The sequence below is a fragment of the Nyctereutes procyonoides genome, unplaced genomic scaffold (genome assembly GCF_905146905.1).
Source record: "Nyctereutes procyonoides isolate TBG_1078 unplaced genomic scaffold, NYPRO_anot_genome, whole genome shotgun sequence".
NCBI classification, from domain to species: domain Eukaryota; kingdom Metazoa; phylum Chordata; class Mammalia; order Carnivora; family Canidae; genus Nyctereutes; species Nyctereutes procyonoides.
The window spans coordinates 13,040,283-13,059,030 of record NW_026575144.1 but is presented as its reverse complement, the minus strand read 5'-3'; the positions used below and the strand labels follow the sequence as shown (position 1 = coordinate 13,059,030).

The following is an 18,748-nucleotide window of genomic DNA, read 5'->3' as shown; positions in this document are numbered from 1 at the left end:
TTTTCTTTTTTAAAATTCCCCTGGCTATTTGGGGTCTTTTCTGATTCCACACAAATCTTAAAATAATTTGTTCTAACTCTCTGAAGAAAGTCCATGGTATTTTGATAGGGATTGCATTGAATGTGTAAATTGCCCTGGGTAACATTGACATTTTCACAATATTAATTCTGCCAATCCATGAGCATGGAATATTTTTCCATCTCTTTGTGTCTTCCTCAATTTCTTTCAGAAGTGTTCTGTAGTTTTTAGGGTATAGATCCTTTACCTCTTTGGTTAGGTTTATTCCTAGGTATCTTATGCCTTTGGGTGCAATTGTAAATGGGATTGACTCCTTAATTTCTCTTTCTTCAGTCTCATTGTTAGTGTATAGAAATGCCACTGACTTCTGGGCATTGATTTTGTATCCTGCCACACTGCCAAATTGCTGTATGAGTTCTAGCAATCTTGGGGTGGAGTCTTTTGGGTTTTCTATGTAGAGTATCATGTCATCGGCAAAGAGGGAGAGTTTGACTTCTTATTTGCCAATTAGAATGCCTTTTGTGTCTTTTTGTTGTCTGATTGCTTAGGCTAGGACTTCTAGTACTATGTTGAATAGCAGTGGTGAGAGTGGACATCCCTGTTGTATTCCTGATCTTAGGGGAAAGGCTCCCAGTGCTTCCCCATTGAGAATGATATTTGCTGTGGGCTTTTCGTAGATGGCTTTTAAGATGTTGAGAAATGTTCCCTCTATCCCTACACTTTGAAGAGTTTTGATCAGGAATGGATGCTGTATTTTGTCAAATGCTTTCTCTGCATCTATTGAAAGGATCATATGGTTCTTGGTTTTTCTCTTGCTAATATGATGAATCACATTGATTGTTTTACGAGTGTTGAACCAGCCTTGTGTCCCGGGGATAAATCCTACTTGGTCATGGTGAATAATCTTCTTAATGTACTGTTGGATCCTATTGGCCAGTATCTTGTTGAGAATTTTTGCATCCATGTTCATCAGGGATATTGGTCTATAATTCTCCTTTTTGGTGGGGTCTTTGTCTGGTTTTGGAATTAAGGTGATGCTGGCCTCATAAAATGAGTTTGGAAGTACTCCATCTTTTTCTATCTTTCCAAACAGCTTTAGTAGAATAGGTATGGTTTCTTCTTTAAACGTTTGATAGAATTCCCCTGGAAAGCCATCTGGCCCTGGACTCTTGTGTCTTGGGAGGTTGTTGATGACTGCTTCAATTTCCTCCCTGGTTATTGGCCTGTTCAGGTTTTCTATTTCTTCCAGTTCCAGTTTTGGTAGTTTGTGGTTTTCCAGAAATGCGTCCATTTCTCTAGATTGCCTAATTTATTGGCGTAGCATTGCTCATAATATGTTTTTAAAATCGTTTGTATTTCCTTGGTGTTGGTAGTGATCTCTCCTTTCTCATTCATGATTTTATTAATTTGAGTCTTCTCTCTCTTCCTTTTAATAAGGCTGGCTAATGGTTTATCTATATTATTAATTCTTTCAAAGAACCAACTCCTGGTTTTGTTGATCTGTTCCACAGTTCTTCTGGTCTCAATTTCGTTGAGTTCTGCTCAAACCCTCTTCTTCTGCTGGGTGTAGGATCTATTTGCTGTGTTTTCTCTAGCTCCTTTAGGTGTAAGGTTAGCTTTTGTATTTGAGTTCTTTCCAGATTTTGGATGGTTGCTTGTATGGCAATGTATTTCCCCCTCAGGACTGCTTTTGCTGTATCCCAAAGATTTTGAACGGTCGTATCTTCATTCTCATTAGTTTCCATGAATCTTTTTAATTCTTCCTTAATTTCCTGGTTGACCCTTTCATCTTTTAGCAGGTTGGTCCTTCACCTCCACGTGTTTGAGGTCCTTCCAAACTTTCTGCCTGATTGGATCTAAATTCTGCAGTCATGAAGTCTCTTGAGTCCTTTATGCTTTTTTCTAGAGCCACCAGTAGCTGTATAATAGTGCTTCTGAATTGGCTTTCTGACATTGAATTGTAATCCAAATTTTGTAACTCTGTGGGAGAGAGGACTGTTTCTGATTCTTTTTTTTTTTTTTTTTTTTGAGGTGAGGTTTTCCTTCTAGTCATTTTGCTCAGTGCAGAGTGGCCAAAAACAAGTTGTATTGGGAAAATGAGAAAAGGAGAGAAGAGAAAGAAGGAAAGAAAAAAGAAAAAAGGAAGAAAAAGAAAAAAAGAAAAAAAGAGAGAGGAAAAGAAAAAAAGGAAAAAAGGGGGTGGAAGCAAACAGAAATCAAAACAAAACAAGACAAAAACCAGGGGGAGTATCCTCTGATTCTGTATACTGCAAGTCCCTCGACTTCCCCTCGAACTTTCCAGTGCTGCTTGGTCAATAATTTGTTTTTCCCCTGTCCGTCTAGCTGGTCTTCTGGGGGAGGGGCCTGCTGTGCTGATTTTCAGGTGTTAGCACTTGGGGGCGCTGCTCAGCCCCCTGCCTGGTGCAGGGCTCAGTGAGTGATGTTTATCCTTATCAGTGGGGGTGGTTTATCCTGTGAGGCCCCAGGAGGAACAACAGCAGTAGCAGCGGTCAGCTCTCCAGCTCTAGAGTCAGCTCCTGCAGTAACTACAGAGCTCTCAGTCTGCAGGGGCCTGGATGCTCCTGGGCGGCCGCTGATCTGCTCAGCTGGGGCAGGAGCGTCCTTGCTGTCCTGGGCCCTCCCAGCCTCTGCCTGTCCCGGGGGGAGGCCGGATCCTGGGCTGTGTCCCGGTGCCCTGTGTTCCGGGGCCTGCACTGTTGGATTCGCGCTCCCGCCCTGCAGCCCCCTCCGCGGAGCCGCCGCCCGAGCCCCTCCGAGCTGCTCCCAGGTCCCGCTTCAGGGAGCTCGGCGCACTCTCCCGGGGCGCAGGTGTCTGTTAGTGTCCCAGGGAGCCTGAGGGCACCCCCGCCCTCCTGGGGTCCTGCTCTAACTCCCTGCGGGCCCCTTTCCGCCTGGGAAGGTTGGTGCAGCTCCTGCTTCTCCGGGTCGGGGATCTCCTGTCCTGGGGACACTCGCCCCGCCCTTAGCCCAGCTCCTCGCGGGGCCCCTCCCCCTTGGAGGCCTTTTGTTTCTTTATTTCTTTTTCCCCCCCGTCTTCCTACCTTGATAGAAGCGCGAACTCTTCTCACTGTAGCATTCCAGCTGTTCTCTCTTTATCTCAGGCCGAATTCGTAGATTTTCCGGATGATTTGAAGGTTACCTAGGTAATTTGGTGGGGACAGGTGACTTGGGGACCCTACTCTTCCGCCATCTTGCCCCCCTCTCTGCTTCTTTTAATACAACTGATGAGCACCCAATTCCAGTTAGGAGGGATATCTGTGCTGATGTCTCCCCCAAATGGGCCAATTCTCAGATAATATTAACTTATTAAGTTTTGTTATGGATCAGGGAAGGTATTTGAGAAACTACCACATGATCTTCCACTGTTTTCTCTTCTTCGGGTCTTTTTTTTTTTTTTAAGATTTGATTTATTTAGTCATGAGAGACACACAGAGAGAGGCAGAGACACAGGCAGAGGGAGAAACAGGCTCCTCGCAGAGACTCTGATACAGAATTCTATCTCAGGTCCCCGGGATCACAACCTGAACCAAAGGCAAACACTTAACCACTGACCCACCCAAGCACCCCTCCTCACTGCGTCTTTTTTACCATGAGTTGTCTGGCCTCTTTGTATTATTTGCTCTTTCACCCTTTCCAGACAGCTTTTTCCAGCTTGCTTCTCTTTAAATTGTTCATTAGAGCCATTCAACACCTTCCACTATCAGTAAAATTCAGATGAATCCAGAATCTCTCTCCAACTCCAGTCTCTTTGTCAAATTTTAGCTCCACCTGCCAGTAGGATGTCTATAGAGTTTTTGGTTGCTCAGAACTGCAACCGTGCTTGTCCAAAAAACACCCTCAATTGATCTAAGTGCCGATTCTTCTCTCAATATCTCAGTTCTTGTGGATGGCCCTCCATCTCCCAGGTGGTTACCTGTTCTGCCCTACCTGACTTCCTGAGCTTCCTTGCCTCCCACAGCCAACAGTCCCCCCAGCTTGGAGAGTGGAAACTTGGTCTCCTGTTTTCCTTTTCCTCTTTGGTCTTGCTGGTGTATCTGATGAAATCTACTCTGTGGCTCTAGTTCTGCCCTTGATATTACATACAACTGTCATATTTAATATTTCAAAACATGTTCCAGTCTGTAAAAGAATGAATTGTCCCCCCCCCAAGGTTGTATATTGAAACCCTAATGCCCGATATCTCTGAATGTGACTGTGTTTAGAGGTAGGGTCTTTGCAGAGGTAATCAAGTAAAAATGAGTCACTAGAGTGAGGCCTAATGCAGTACGATGGGTGTCCTTACTAAAAAAGGGAATTGAGATGCAGAAATTTACAGAGGGAAAACTAAAGACACAGAAAGATCTACAAGTCAATTAGAAGCCTCAGAAGAAACCAACCCTGCCAACATCTTGGTCTCAAAATTCTGCCTTCAAACTCAAGCTACAACATCAATTCTTCCCTGGGTCTCCAGCCTGCTTGCCTTGCCTTGCAGAATTCAAATATCCCAGCCCCAAATCATTGGAGCCAGTTCCTTCTCATATGTCTGTGTGTGTGTGTGTGTGTTAGTTCTGGTTCTCTGGAGAACCCTGATATACATTCCAAACTGAAACGGCTAATTGTTCCTTTAAAATGCAAAATACCATGCCAAATCCTTAGCCTAGTATTCAAAGTCCTCCACAGTAATGCCCCAAAGTTGCATTCCAACTATAGTTTATACTACTTTCTTTCAACTATCCTTTGATCAACATGTTAACAGTAACATCTATTGAAAACCAACTATTTAACAGTTAACAAACTTTCTAAACCTCAAAGCATAGGCTGGACTCAGACTGGATTCAGATCCAGCAATTTTCTTGGTCTCCCTAAGCCTTAGTTTCTTTATCTGTAAAATGGGAATCGTTCATCCAATTATTCTACAAATAGTTTTTGAACAACTGTAAGTGACATAAGTGTATCTATGACATAGCTAGACATTGTAGAACAGCTGTTCAGGGGAGTCCTGTATCTCCTTTGTGCTGGTGCTGTTTACTGAGAGGAAGGCTGAGGGAAGAGCAGATTTAGGGAAGGTAGTGAATCAAGAATGTTGGGCCATGCTTCGGTTGAGATGCCCCTTAGATATACAAGGAGAGATGAGAAGAAAGCAGCAGAAAATATATTAAATGGAGTTCTAAGATTAGGACAAGGTTGGTGATAGAAAACCGAGAGTGATTTGCCTTGGGAGGCATTTAGGCCCGTGGGATAAACAACATAAATTTTGATGTGTGGTGTTTTATAAGCCACTAGGAGAAAAGCTTCCAAAGGAGTTAGTGATCACCTTTGTGAATTATACAAAAGATTCCACTTATGGGGTGGCTATTTGAGGAGCATACTGGTGAATTTAAAGCCTCTGGAAACATCTTAAGGGCACACAATAAGAGTCTGTGACATTTGAGCTATGACTTATTCCCTCCACCTGACCCCACCCCCTACCCAGCCTGGCTTGACATTCCAATCAGGTTTGACCAAAAAGACAAGACTCTCTCCTGTCTCCCTTAGCTCCCAATCAATGCGGCAGGTATTTCAATGGGAGGTATAGGACACCAGCACTTCTCATCCTCTCCAACTCTGTATTTAAGAGGCTAAATTCCTAGTGAGCGTGACCAAGAAGAAAAGGCTTCCCTTCCTCCATCCAGCTCCCACTCATGGGGATAAGGCTCTACCCCAGTGAGAATATTGGATTCCTAAATGTTTTTACATGAGCTCACTTGGAGGGCACTGGTTCTACTCTGGGAGAAGCAAGCCAAGAAGATCACAAGTTATCACTCCACCCTGTGCCCAGCATATAGCTGATGTTTTGCTCCAGGCTGGAGGTGTTACACATTTACAGAGCTGCAAATTTTTCCCCAAAGGAACTAATTTTATTTAAAACGCATGTGGGAGATTTCAAGCCTAAGAGCATTCTCAAAAACCATGGCTTCTCTTAATTAAGCGCAATAAGCTAAACCACAGTTCAGCTGCTTTAACAGAGAATCAGGCAAGAAGGCATCTAGTAAGATCCTGCTTGGGGTCAGAACCAAAGCTTTAAAGACTGGCCCTAAATTATCCATGCCTGAAATTAATTGAGATAGACTGTGGAGCAATTTTGTAGCCTAGGCATAATAAAAAAAATAATAGAGCAACCAGTCAGCCATTATTGGAACCTAACAGCTGGGTGTAATACCAAAACAAAGTACACAGCTTAACAGAGAAATCAGTGGAAGAGATGGTCAAAGGGAATTTGTGCTAAAACTGTGTCATTCCAGGGCAGTCATGTGCAGACCAAGGCTCTATCTTCTGAGGAATGACACCAAAGGTCTCATACTGTAGGGGAAAAGAGACTTCACTAAAATAGTCTTGCCAAATCACAACCAACCAAACAAATACAAACAACAAAGCAAACCTGGAGAGGGGATGAGGGAAATCATTATCCACAATTACTACAATGTATTTCCTAAAACGTTTTCAACAACAAAAACAAAAATATGAGATATGCAAAGAAACAGGAAAGTAGGACTTTTATACTAGGGAAGAAAGGAGCAACAGAAATGGCTCCTGAAAGATTTCAGAGTAGATGGGTAAATCTTTAAAAAAATAAATAAAATTTTAAAAAAGTATTTAACCCTATGGCTCACTTAGTGATCTGCAGTTTAATGAGGTTAGCAGGCTACTACCTGGCTATTAAGCATCCATGATCTTTACTAATGTACTTTTCCTTATTAAATACAAAATAAACCACTACAAACTATAGTCACAATCATCAGATCGAAGCCACTGAGAAAGTAGACTAGCTATAGAAAAAAAGTTTATTAAAAAAATAGACAACTTATGTAAACATCTTTTTCAGTCACAAGGCTTCATAATACAGCATAACAGGCTCTGGCCTTCAATTTCTGCAGTGGGAGCACCTTCAATGTTGGTTAATAGTAATCAGCATAACTTCTCTTTCAATGAGCTAGTAAGTCTCTATGAAAATAAATAACCAGATTCTGCTAAGTATACTAATACACACAAAATCACAAATGTACAACAGATTTCAGCAAAAAACAACTATTTGCTATAACATGAGATTGAATCCTTGTATCGCAATTATCTTTTTAATGCAGCTTCATTTCTAAATTCATCATAATGTAGAGTTGACTACAATGAAGCAACATGGGGAAGGAATGGAGTAGAGGGACAAGACAGATGAACACCCACCACTACCCCTCACTCACACAGACACGCAAACGCATGTGCCCAGACACATGGGTACATACACGTACACACACACACACACACACACACACACACGATGTTTTGGCAGAAGCGAAACTGAGGAAGTTTCTATACTTCTTTCATGTACTATTTTAGGCGTGTACTTTCTTTACTTTTAGCAGGAAATACATGCCCCCAAATGACTGAATAGGTATGAAGTAGCCAACCATAATTTTAAATGTGATACGATTTTGAGGAAACCAAATTTGGATTTCTAACTTCAACAATCTGTCAAAAGTGAAGCCAAATCATAGAATGGACCATAATACCACAAAACGAAGCTAAGTACCTGAGATTTTGCTGCCAGAATTTTAAACACAAGATTGTTTTCCTTGGGGTAGAATGCACTTATGTTAATATAATCCTTTCATGCTCTGTTCACCATCTGCTGGGACATATCTGCCAAGTCACTATGATGTTTCAAGTGGCCAAATAATATCATTTTTTTTTCTGCTATATGTAGATATTTTGTCACAGCTGATTTAAATTGCTGACATTTCAGTTATTCAGCCTTAACCAAGGTAAAATTTTAAATGAAACGTCAAGTGACATTTACAATTTAGTTTTTCCTTGTATGCAAAATTTTAAGTATTAATTGCCATCCAAAATAACCACATTCTAGTGACAGAAGGGAAGCATAATGAACTTAACAAAAGAAACCCAGATAAATTTACAAGCTCCTGGATAGCCATTTCTGTAGTCTAATAATTTAGTAGTCGATTTCTATCATAGATGTATGATTTTATAAAACGACTCATAAAATCATTTAAAATCCTGATCTGCTACCCCAAATCCATTTAAAAGACCATATCTGAAAATAATCTATATTTGTCATTTCTGCCATGTCAGCTTATCTTCGCAGATGTCTAACATTTATCCACCATTTACTGAAATGTGAAGATAACGATAAAATACTTATATTCTAACAGTGTTGCTGTTTCTTGATTTGGCAGTGTTTCTCTCTAACGGTATTTGGGATTATTAGGATAATCACACATATATATAGAGAAAAATAAGATTAAATGACATGAATGTTTACAATATGTGACACATCTGTCACTTATTTTTTAAAAATCCTACTACAAAATGAAAAAGCTTTATACTCTAGATACCAAATAAATGGCTACTGATGAAACAAGAACTTTTTCTACAGGAAGCACCGACAGATTAGCCTCACTCATGTGGACATAATGTGGTCTTAGCCAAATGTCCACGACTGACTTTTTAAAAATCCGTTTTGGGGTTCTGATGGAAAACATTTTTAGAAGTTACATTCAGTAAAACGTTTCCAGGTTACATTCCGTATAATTTCCTCAAAAAGAGAAACAGGCAAAATTTAGGTGATACCTGGACATATTTATGCCTTCCACGCTACTACTGAGCTCAGGCGGTTTCTCTGGGATGCTCTATGTATCCTAGTCAATTTTGTTTTTTTAAATAGATACCTTTACTGACTAATATCACATTATTCTTGGCTTTTTGTTGTACAAATTTAAAAAAAAAAGAAATGAAAAGAAAAAAAGAGAGAAGGAAGGAGCAGCAAAAGGGAAGAAAACGAAGGAAGGGATACACCTGGTACCTGGTTCCAATTTGGGTGTCACCAAGAAGAACGTCATGGCCAGCAAATGAAGCACTGTAACTATGCTTACCGGAATTCTACCCAGCACAGCTTTATATAGCTGCTCCTGCCTTGTTTTACATTTGTGTGCATTTCAAGTTCCTAGGTAAGAATCCAGCAGGGGAAAAAAAAATACAGCCAGCTAACAGCAATCACATACGTGGTTTTCTAGAAGGCTGACAACCATCAGTACGTTAGTAACATAACATGGCCACAGCTTTCCAACACCCAGCAGCATGAGACAGTTTCAAGGCAGACACAGTGTTTAAGTTTGTTCATCTTAAAAAAAAAAAAAAAAAGAAAGAAAGAAACGCTCGATCAACATAAGGCACTTAAGACAGAAATTCTTTCTCCAGTTGTTGGATAGGCGGTGGGCTAGTCCTGCTCCTCACGGCGCGCAAAGGCACCGTGCTGTCCCTGCTCTGGCCTGCGGCGCCGGCGTCCAGCAGGGAAGGGAGGTGCGCGGCAGTCCTGTCCTTGGCGCCGGTGGGGCCGGGGCCACGCAGGGCGGGCCGGGACTCCGTGCGGCTCCCGAGGGCCGCGAGGCGAGGCCCGGGCACCGTGCTGCCAGCTCTTGGCTTTCTGGGCGGGGCCTTCCCTGGCAGGTGCGCCTGAGGCCCGGCGGAGGAGCGGGGAGCCCCCGGAGCCGGCTCAGGGGGCAGGTCCCAGTCTGCAGAGGCCGCGCTCGGAGTGGCACCAGCTGCTGGAGAGAGAAAAGACAGTGCAGTTAGCGGCTTCTGAGACAGCATCCAGATAAGCAAGGAAGAGGATTGATCAATTAGGTAATCCTTTTCAAGGGGACTTCAACAAAAAACCCTCAACACAAACCTTTTACAACTACTGGGATGCGAGGTTGGTTGGTTTGTTCAGGAAGAAGTGATGGAAGGTTGGAAAGAGTGTTTCTACCAAGGAAACGGGAACCATAACAACAGCCCGGTCACCTTCGTCGTGCTTGGGCCAATGATAGGCATGACTGTTTTATAATGGGGCAAGTTTCAAGATGGATTAGACTAGAATAAAGGTTTTGTAAAAAATGATGGTTGACATGATGAAACTTCACGTTCAGATTATGATGTGAAAAAATGGGTGGCAGCAGGAAAGCAGTTAGAGTTTACATGTTGCCCCTTTTTTCTTGTCCCAAAGAACAGACTCATCACCTCTCTAGCAAATCATTATTGCCTTATGAGTAAGATAAATTGCACAGTTTCTCATGGGATTCTTGTCCTAGGATTTCTCCTTGTGCAATCGTAAATCATAAATTATCAATAGTCTACTGCATTACAAAAGAGTAATGAATTTATCTAAAGACAATGGATAATAGACTGAAAAAAATATCAGGTCTGGGTAGGGCACTGAAAGAGCAGAGAGAAAGAAACAGAATGAAAACAGTTTGTTTTAATATACTTTATGACTAACCATATAGCATAACATTGTACAACCTAAAAAGCATTTTTCATATACGTGACCTCACTTAATACCCATGACATATATTTCTAATTATTTTTATATACAAAATAAATTAATAGTCAACCCCTGTACAGTGTGCCGTTTGACTCTTACCCCTGCTAAATTCAACCAGAATGTCAGCCAAGCAGTGATGCTAGGTGATGCAGATCACATATCACAGAGGAGGCTAGGTGACTACTTTTATTTCCAGCTCTCCCACTAATCATTGGTTCACATGTGGGCAAATGGCCTGTCCTCTCTACTATGAAGGCCTTGGGGTGGTTATTCTCCACATTCTTGTTCTGTTTCAGTGTGCTCGTATATACTTAAGTTGCTGAACTTGAATTATGCTTTTCCCAGAATTCAAATAATAGTTAAGGTCAAATCAAAGAGTAGGGTAAAATTCAAAGAGCTATACTAACCTGTGCAAACAAATTTGTAAATGTAATCACTTGGAAACGAAACAAGCCGATGGCCATACAATTTTACATTCTAATCTCTACAGTGGCATTTTGTACTTTGACCCAACTAAGGTAACGTACCTGGGGTCTGAAAAGCATTTCCATCAGACAGGGTTCGTCTGTGATGTGATGCTTGTTCTTTCGAAGAAGCATAATAAGGCACATTCCCATATATCTGCTCTAAGAAAGGAGGAGATGGGCTTTTCCATCTACTATGATCAGTCTCAAGTCTTGGCATAGAAGCTGGCTCACCACTACATCCTCTGATGGCGGCACAAAAATCTGGAGTGGGTGTCTCGGGGTCAGGAGTGATGTGTGTGCTACCTTCAGACAAATCTTCCCCGTCGGTCTGTAGCAAGCACTTTGTGGAAAGAGAGGACATGGACAGAAGGCTCATGGTGCTTGACAGAGGGAGTGGGGGTAGGCTGCTGGCCCTCTCGCCTGTAGATGGTGGCCTTGTACAGGGAATGGCACTGCCTCGGGCCTTGGGAGCCCATTGGAAGATTCCCTCACGTCTCTTCTTTTCTTCTTTGGGCAAGAGTTCTTCAGCAGCCTGTGCTTTATTAAGCTCTCTGATATCCAGTCCCAGAGCTACTGATGCCAACAACATGGAGCAGCCATAGAGAGCAGACTCTGTCTTCTTTCTCTGGGGGGATCTGCTCAGATTACTTGTAGGGGTCACCTGAGGAGTGCTAGCAGCAGGGCTCAAAGAGGGTCCCTCCTCGCAGCTTCCAGGTTCCACTGGATTCTCTCTCTGGCCATCTTTCCAAAGAGGTAGATCAACATAGGCTTGAGCAGGTGATTTTATTTGCTTTGGTTTTCTGTATTCTGATCCGTCAGGGTAAAGTTTTGACTCTTCAGAAGCATCTAAATTCAGATATAAACACATGTTAAATACAGTTTACAGTAAAAATCATTTACCTATAAAATAAAGTTAAAATTTCATAAATATCCTAAGTCAAAGCACATGGAGTCCTTTTCAGTTCAGCAAACCATTCATCCAAAAGGACCCTAAGGAAAGGGAGCCTAGGGCACAGAACTCAAGGTTCTCTACAGAGGCACTGGTAAGCACAGCATCTGCTGTTCCCTACCCTTCAGAAAATGGTTCTTTGTTAGCAAGGGAAATAAAGTTATTACAGGAAAAAGTCATCAAGATACATTAATGCACACACAAACATGTAGGCACTGTAACGTGTCAGATAAAATGTGCCCTTTGCCTCTTCTAAATGTGTCAGGCCCCATTATCTAGAGCTCGCCTGTGTACACGAGAATCATCAGGCTCCATATCAGTGGTCCTCAAAGTGTGCTGCCTGGGCCAGAGCACTTGCATCACCTGGAAACCTGGAGAAATGTGAATTCTTGACCCACTCCAGACTTTGGAATCAGAAATTCTAGGGCTGAAGCCCAGTTGTCTGTGCTTTAATATGCTTTTACTCAAGTTTGGGAGCCACTATTATAGAGGATGATTCTCCGAAGAGGTCTCACAGGGTAACAAAGTGGATCAGCTGAAGAACAAGCTGACATTATCACATAGGTGCTTACCAGTGAATGAATGAAAACAATAAACTCCTTAATCCGTGCTCAAAGCAATCCATGATAGAGCATCTAGTGATTTTTCCAGTATTATGCCCTAGGATACCTGCAACATTCTCTGGAATCCAGACAAGCCAAGATACCAGCTTCTCCCCCAATAAGCTGGTGGTGCTCTTCTCATCACTGCCTCCTTGCCTTTGGGGTGCTCTATCTGGCCTCTTTCTACCCCTAATACTGGCCCCAAGCTCCCTTTTCTTTCAGAAAGCCCTTTCTCAAAGTACCAAATGATGCTAAGGCAGTCTAACGTGGCCCATCCCCCCACACAATCTCAGCTTCCTCTGAACCCCCCTGTTCCATCTTTCACTTTTGTACTTTTACATCACAATCCAGATGTGCATGCCCACAGATGGTAGGCTTCTGCCCACCTATTTGTCTTTTTAAATTTGGAGGGATCTCCCCTGAATAGTACCTTCATCAAGTAGGCGGGAAACACATTTGAATTAAATGAATATTCATTAAATAGATGCACTGCACATGTAATAGGTAGCAAATTATTAATCCGTAGTTTAAAAACCAAGAATGGGGGATGCTATCAACAAGTGAAATCACTGATTTAAAAATATACTGAACATTTCCTAATGTATGTTCATGTGTGCCTTTACTTATCAGTAAAACATACTCTTTTCCCCAAAGTGGTCATGAATTTAGGCTAATCCATCATAATCTTCCCTTCTCATGACTGATGATGAACATCTGCAGCCCCTGGAACCAAGGTAAATATCTGCATAAGATCAAAATTTTGGTGCACTTGGTTGGTTCAGTCAGTTAAGCATCTGCTTTCGGCTCAGGTCATGATCTCAGGGTTCTGGGATTGAGCCCCATGACAAGCTCCCTGCTCAGCGAGGAGTTTGCTTCTTCTACTGCTCCACCTCCCCGCTCATGTTCTCCACTCCACTCTCAAATAAATAAATAAAATCTTTAAAAAATTAAAATGTCATTTTTAGGATTCACTTAGGCATTTGACAGATGGTGACTGTTTGCTCTGTTCCAGGCATTGGGAATGGTAAACAAAACCAATGAAATCCTTGACATTCCAGTTTGGGAATGAAACAGAACACAAACATTATGGGCACCAGGTAGACAAATAAAAATTTCAGGTAAGAGCTATAAACAAGTAAGAATGGGTCATGAGACACAGGGATGGGGTGGGATGCTGCTTCAGCGAAGGTGGTTAGGAAAAGTTTTCAGGAAACACTCGAGCTGAGACACAAATGCTTAGAAGGGCAGGACAACACAGACAGGTGGTGGGAGGGGACCTGCAGGTAGGATGGATGAGTGTAAACCTTCTCTCATTAACCCGTTACATAAACTTCAAGAATAAGTAACCTAATGGAGATTGAGCTGAGTCAGCCAAATATATCCTTGTATTTCCTCCAACTGTCCTTCGAAGGACGTATTAATGGGTCAGACATTCTAAAAATAAATAAATAAAAGAATTAATGGAGGGGGGAGGAAGACTTCTCTGATTAATCCATTTAGTCAAAAATAATAAAAAAAATATACTATAGGAAGAACAGTTTTATTACTATTGTTCTTCCTTAGTCTTCAAACCATATTTGACAATAAATTATAACATGTAATAAGAGGAGAACCTGTTTCATAGGCAAGAGTCAGCGTGCAATCATGAATGTGACAACAGGAAGCATTTAGTACCTGTCTTGCATTTACCCAAATGTACTTGTGCATATATTTATACTGAAACCACACCCTCATGACAATGCAAAAAGAGGAAAACTGAATTCGTAAAGTTAAGCATGGCACTGATGATGAATTCAAGAAATTTACTCAATGTTCTGCTAAAATATCTTTAATTATGCCCCAGTGTCAAAGGGCTGTCTTAAATTATTGGGTATAAAGACCAATTTTCTCTTAGCAATCCTTGAAGTTTTTCAACAACATGTCTCTTCAACATTTTAATATCTGAATATTATATTGCCATGATAAATATTAAAAACAATTACAATTCATCTAAATTAGAGATTCCAATGTAATTCTAGGCAGTGGTTTCCCACAGAGAACCTGCTTGACAATATTTCATTCTGTTAAGAGGTGGCAATGTAGCCAAGAGACCATCCCTAAATCTCAGGATGTCCTTTTTTTCATATTTGCTATCTCCTATTCTACATTAATTTGATTCTACAGAATTAATTATGACACTAATTTTTCTGATAGAGAATAAGAGTTACAAATTCCCAATAAACAATGTGGAGCCTAATTACTTTTCATCATAAAGATCTACAGAACAGCAAAGAAGTTTTGAGCTTAAGTAGAGGTATAAGCAATGCTACTTCTTGTTAACCTTCTCTATGCTACTTGAACGACCACATGAAACTATTAAAGCAAAGCTTCTAGTACACTCAGATGCTAAGTCTAACTCAAACAAATTCTATTTCCTGAAGCACATTTACCTGGCTGGTCCACAAATAATGACGCCAATGGCATGGTTTTCTGATTCTTTATTATGAGAGTTGACCAAGGACTGTTGCCGTCTGAGAGAGGTCTCATTCTAGAAGAGAAATATGTTTATTTTGATAGAACCATGTGATGCACAAATTAGGTTTTGACAGGTATACATCAACATTTTTAAGTAGGAAAGAAACTACATTTGTATTGTTCTGAAGGGCTAACAAAGTATAAATAAAACCTTGAAATGAGACAAGAAATACCTCAAAGATTAACTGCATAGTAACTAATTTTGTAGGATAAAGTCATCCTAGAAATTAGATAAATATTCAGATTATCTCTGTACTATTCCAATCACTTTTTAAAAGTTAAGGCTGGCCAATGTGGAATTATAAAAGGCACTGCTACCTGTCATAGTATACTCTGAAATGCTCCCAGATCTCACACATTTACCTTTCTTTGCTATCACTTCTTTCTTTCATTTGAATTGAATTAGGTCCCCAGGTACAACCTTTTTTCTTGAAATTCTTTTTCACATCTTCAAATTCTTCTTGTCGACAGACAGTGTTCCTTCCCCAAGTTTTATTGCTTTCATCTGAAGTTACTAGGCAGAGAGCATCACTCATTAACCAATTGCAAAAAACCTGAAGTTAAATGAATCAAATCAGTTGTACAACTATCTCACTCAAGATACGTCAACAATGAAGAAATGTGAAAGTGAAGATTTCTTTCTCCCTACTGATGGCAAACTTCTTTCTCTCATTAAATTAGCAAAAACGTGGAATGAGTTAAAAGATAAACTGAACTTAAGGAACAAAGTCTATTTTTAAGCCACAATTTATCATTTACTTATTTTTAAGATTTTATTTATTTAATTTAAGAAGTGACAGAGAGCAGGAGCAGGGAGGGGAAGAGGGAGAACGAGAAGCAGACTCCTTACTGAGCAGGGAGTCAGACACGGGGCTCAATCCTAGGACCCCCAGATGACTTGAGCTGAAGGCAGATGCTTAATTGACAGCTCTCCAGGCACCCCTTAAGTCCCAATTCAATCTGATTTTTCATTAGTCATCACAATTTTGCTCAGCTATCACATCAGTTGGCTACAGTTGCTTTTTAAAACTTCAAACCATTTTGCAGTTGTTCCCCCTTGCTTTTTCTAATGGCCTCACAGGGAGGTTTGTATACACATTTAATATCCACATCTTGCTGACACACTTACATGATCCTTCTAGCCTAGAAGTGGGCTTGGGCTTGCATGTAATGGATTTGGACACCACTGGGGAAAATAGCTACTGTTACTATAGATTTAGAAAACCAATCCTGTGAGTAGATATTCTAAAGCACAATGTAAAACATTATGACATATCTATAGAGGGGAATACTCCATGGCCATAAGAGATGAGGTTCAGATAAAAATAGTGTAAAATGTCTTAATACATATATTTTATGACTCCATTTTACAAAAAAGTAAGTGTTTATACAGGCATATGTATCTGAATATAGCCTTTAGCTAGTCCAACCAGACCATGGGAAGCTTCACAGCCCATTCAACAGGCCTATGTATAGTAACCATATGTTAGGCCAGAAAACATGTCCTGGTAAATACAAGAAGACTGAAATTCTATCAAGCATCTTCTCTGACCACATAGCATGAAGCTAGAAATCAGTAACAGAAGAAAAACTGGAAAACTCATGAACACATGAAAATCAAACAACACTTTTCTGAACAACCAATGGATCAAAGAATAAATTACAGAGGGGAAAAAAAGGTTTGAGACAAACAAAAATGAAACAAAATACACCAGGACTTATGGGATGTAGCTAAAGTAGTTCTAAGAGGAAAGTTCATAGCAGTAAACACCTACAGTAAGCAAGAAAGATCCTAAATAAGCAACCTAACTATACACTTTAAGTAACTAGAGAAAAAAAATGAGCCAAAAGTTAGAATAAAGGAAATAAAGACAACTACAGCTAAAACAAATAAAATAGAGAAAAAAGTGGAAAAGATTAACCCACACTAAGAGTTTGGTTCTTTGAAAAGACCAACAAAATTGACAAATATTTAGCTAAACCAACCAACAGAAAAAGAGAAAGAACCCAAATGAACAAAACTATAAATGAAAAAGGAGACATTACCACTGATACCACAGAAATTCAAAGGATCCTAAGAAGCTACCAGGAGCAACCATGTGCCAACATAGTGGACACCCTAAAAAATGAAAAAATTCATAGAAATACATAACTTGCCAAGACTGAATCAGTAAGAATTCAAAAATCTGAATGGACCAATTATTAGTAAGGAGATTGAATTAGTAAACAAAAATCTCCCAAAGAAGAAAAGCCCAGGATCAGATGGGCTTGTGGATTTTATCAAACATTTAAAGGAATGAAATACTAGCAAACAAAATCCAGGAGCACATTAAAAGGATCATTCACCATGATCAGGTGGGATTTATTCTTAGGATGCAAGGATGGTTTAACATATGCAAATCAATGTGATACACATTAATAGAATGAAAGAAAAGAATATGGTCATTTCATTAGACACAGAAAAAGCATTTGACAAAATTCAGTATCCATTCATGCTAAAAACTCTTAAAAAATAGGCATAGAAGGAATATATCTCAACATAACAAAGACCATGTATGATGAGCCCATAGCTAACATCACCTATATGGTGAAAGGTTGACAGTTTTTCTTCTAAGATTAGGAACAAGGGTGCCCACTCTTACCATTCCTATTCCACAAAGTAGTGGGGTCCTAGATAGAGCAATGAGGCAAGAAAAAGAAATAAAAGGTATAAAAACTGGAAAGGAAGAAGAAAATTCTATTTGCAAATGACATGACATTATATACAGAAAATCCTAAAGATTAAAAAAACCAGTAGAGTTTCTATACACTAAGAAACATTTTCTGAAAAGGAAATATAGAAATCAATCCTATTTACAGTAGCATAAAAATAATAAAATACTTAAGAATAAATTTAACAAAGGAAATGAAAGATCTCTATTCTGAAAACTGTAAGATAGGGGCACTTGGGTGGCTGCCAGTCAGTTAAGCATCTGCTTTTGGCTCAGGTCATGATCCTGGGGTCCTGGGATTGAGCCCCGCATTGGGCTGCTCAGATCTGTGCAGCAAGAAATCTGCTTCTCCCTCTACCCCCACCCTGCTTGTGCTCTCTCTCTCTCAAATAAACAAAATCTTTTAAAGATTTTTTATAAGATATTAATGAAAGAAATCAAAGAAGACACAAATACAGGAAATGTATCCTATGTTCATGGATTGGAAGAAGTAATATTGTTAAAATGTCAATACTACCAATGGCCACCTATAGGTTCAATGCACTCCTATTAAGATTCCAGTGGCCTTTTATACAGGAGTAAAATTTATATAGAATCACAAAAGACCATGAATAGCCAAAGAAATCTTGAGAAAGAAGAATAAAGCAAGAGGTATCACACTCCTCGATTAAGCAATATTATAAAGTTATAGTCATGAAAACAGTATGGTACTGGCATAAAAACAAATAGACCAACAGAACAGAACAGAGAGCCTAGAAGTAAACCCAACCATATATGGTAGACTAATATTTGACAAAGTCACCAAGAATACTAAGTGGAGAAAAGACTCTTCAAAATGCACAGGTAAAAGAATGAAATTGAATCCATATATTACACCATTCATAAAAATTAACTCAAAATAAAGATTAATAGATTTTCTTAGTATTTTCTTTAGCTTACTTTATTATAAGAATACAGTATATAATACATATAGCATGCAAAATATGTGTTGATTGACTGTTTATGTCATCAGGAAAACTAGTCAACAATAGGCTATTAGCAGTTAAGTCTGAAGAATTAAAAGTAATATGTGGCTTTTCAACCACACGGGGTGATGTGAGTGGGAGGGTAATGTTCAGCAGCCCTAACCTCCATGT

General features: G+C 40.1%; 1 protein-coding gene across 2 annotated transcripts in view; it reads right to left on the bottom strand.

Moving 5' to 3' along the window:
• Positions 1-6,837: 6,837 nt before the first annotated feature.
• MAP3K21 (mitogen-activated protein kinase kinase kinase 21) overlaps positions 6,838-18,748 on the bottom strand; it is a 52,405-nt gene continuing 40,494 nt past the window's right edge. The window contains exons 7-10 of one of the 2 annotated variants that reach the window (XM_055308934.1): positions 15,265-15,415; positions 14,817-14,914; positions 10,897-11,682; positions 6,838-9,611 (exon numbers count right to left, since the gene is read on the bottom strand). In XM_055308934.1, the coding sequence (XP_055164909.1) occupies positions 9,241-9,611; positions 10,897-11,682; positions 14,817-14,914; positions 15,265-15,415 (1,406 nt within the window). In that variant the 3' untranslated portion in view covers positions 6,838-9,240. The remainder of the gene's footprint in view (positions 9,612-10,896; positions 11,683-14,816; positions 14,915-15,264; positions 15,416-18,748) is intronic. The other variant, XM_055308935.1, reaches the window with a different exon arrangement.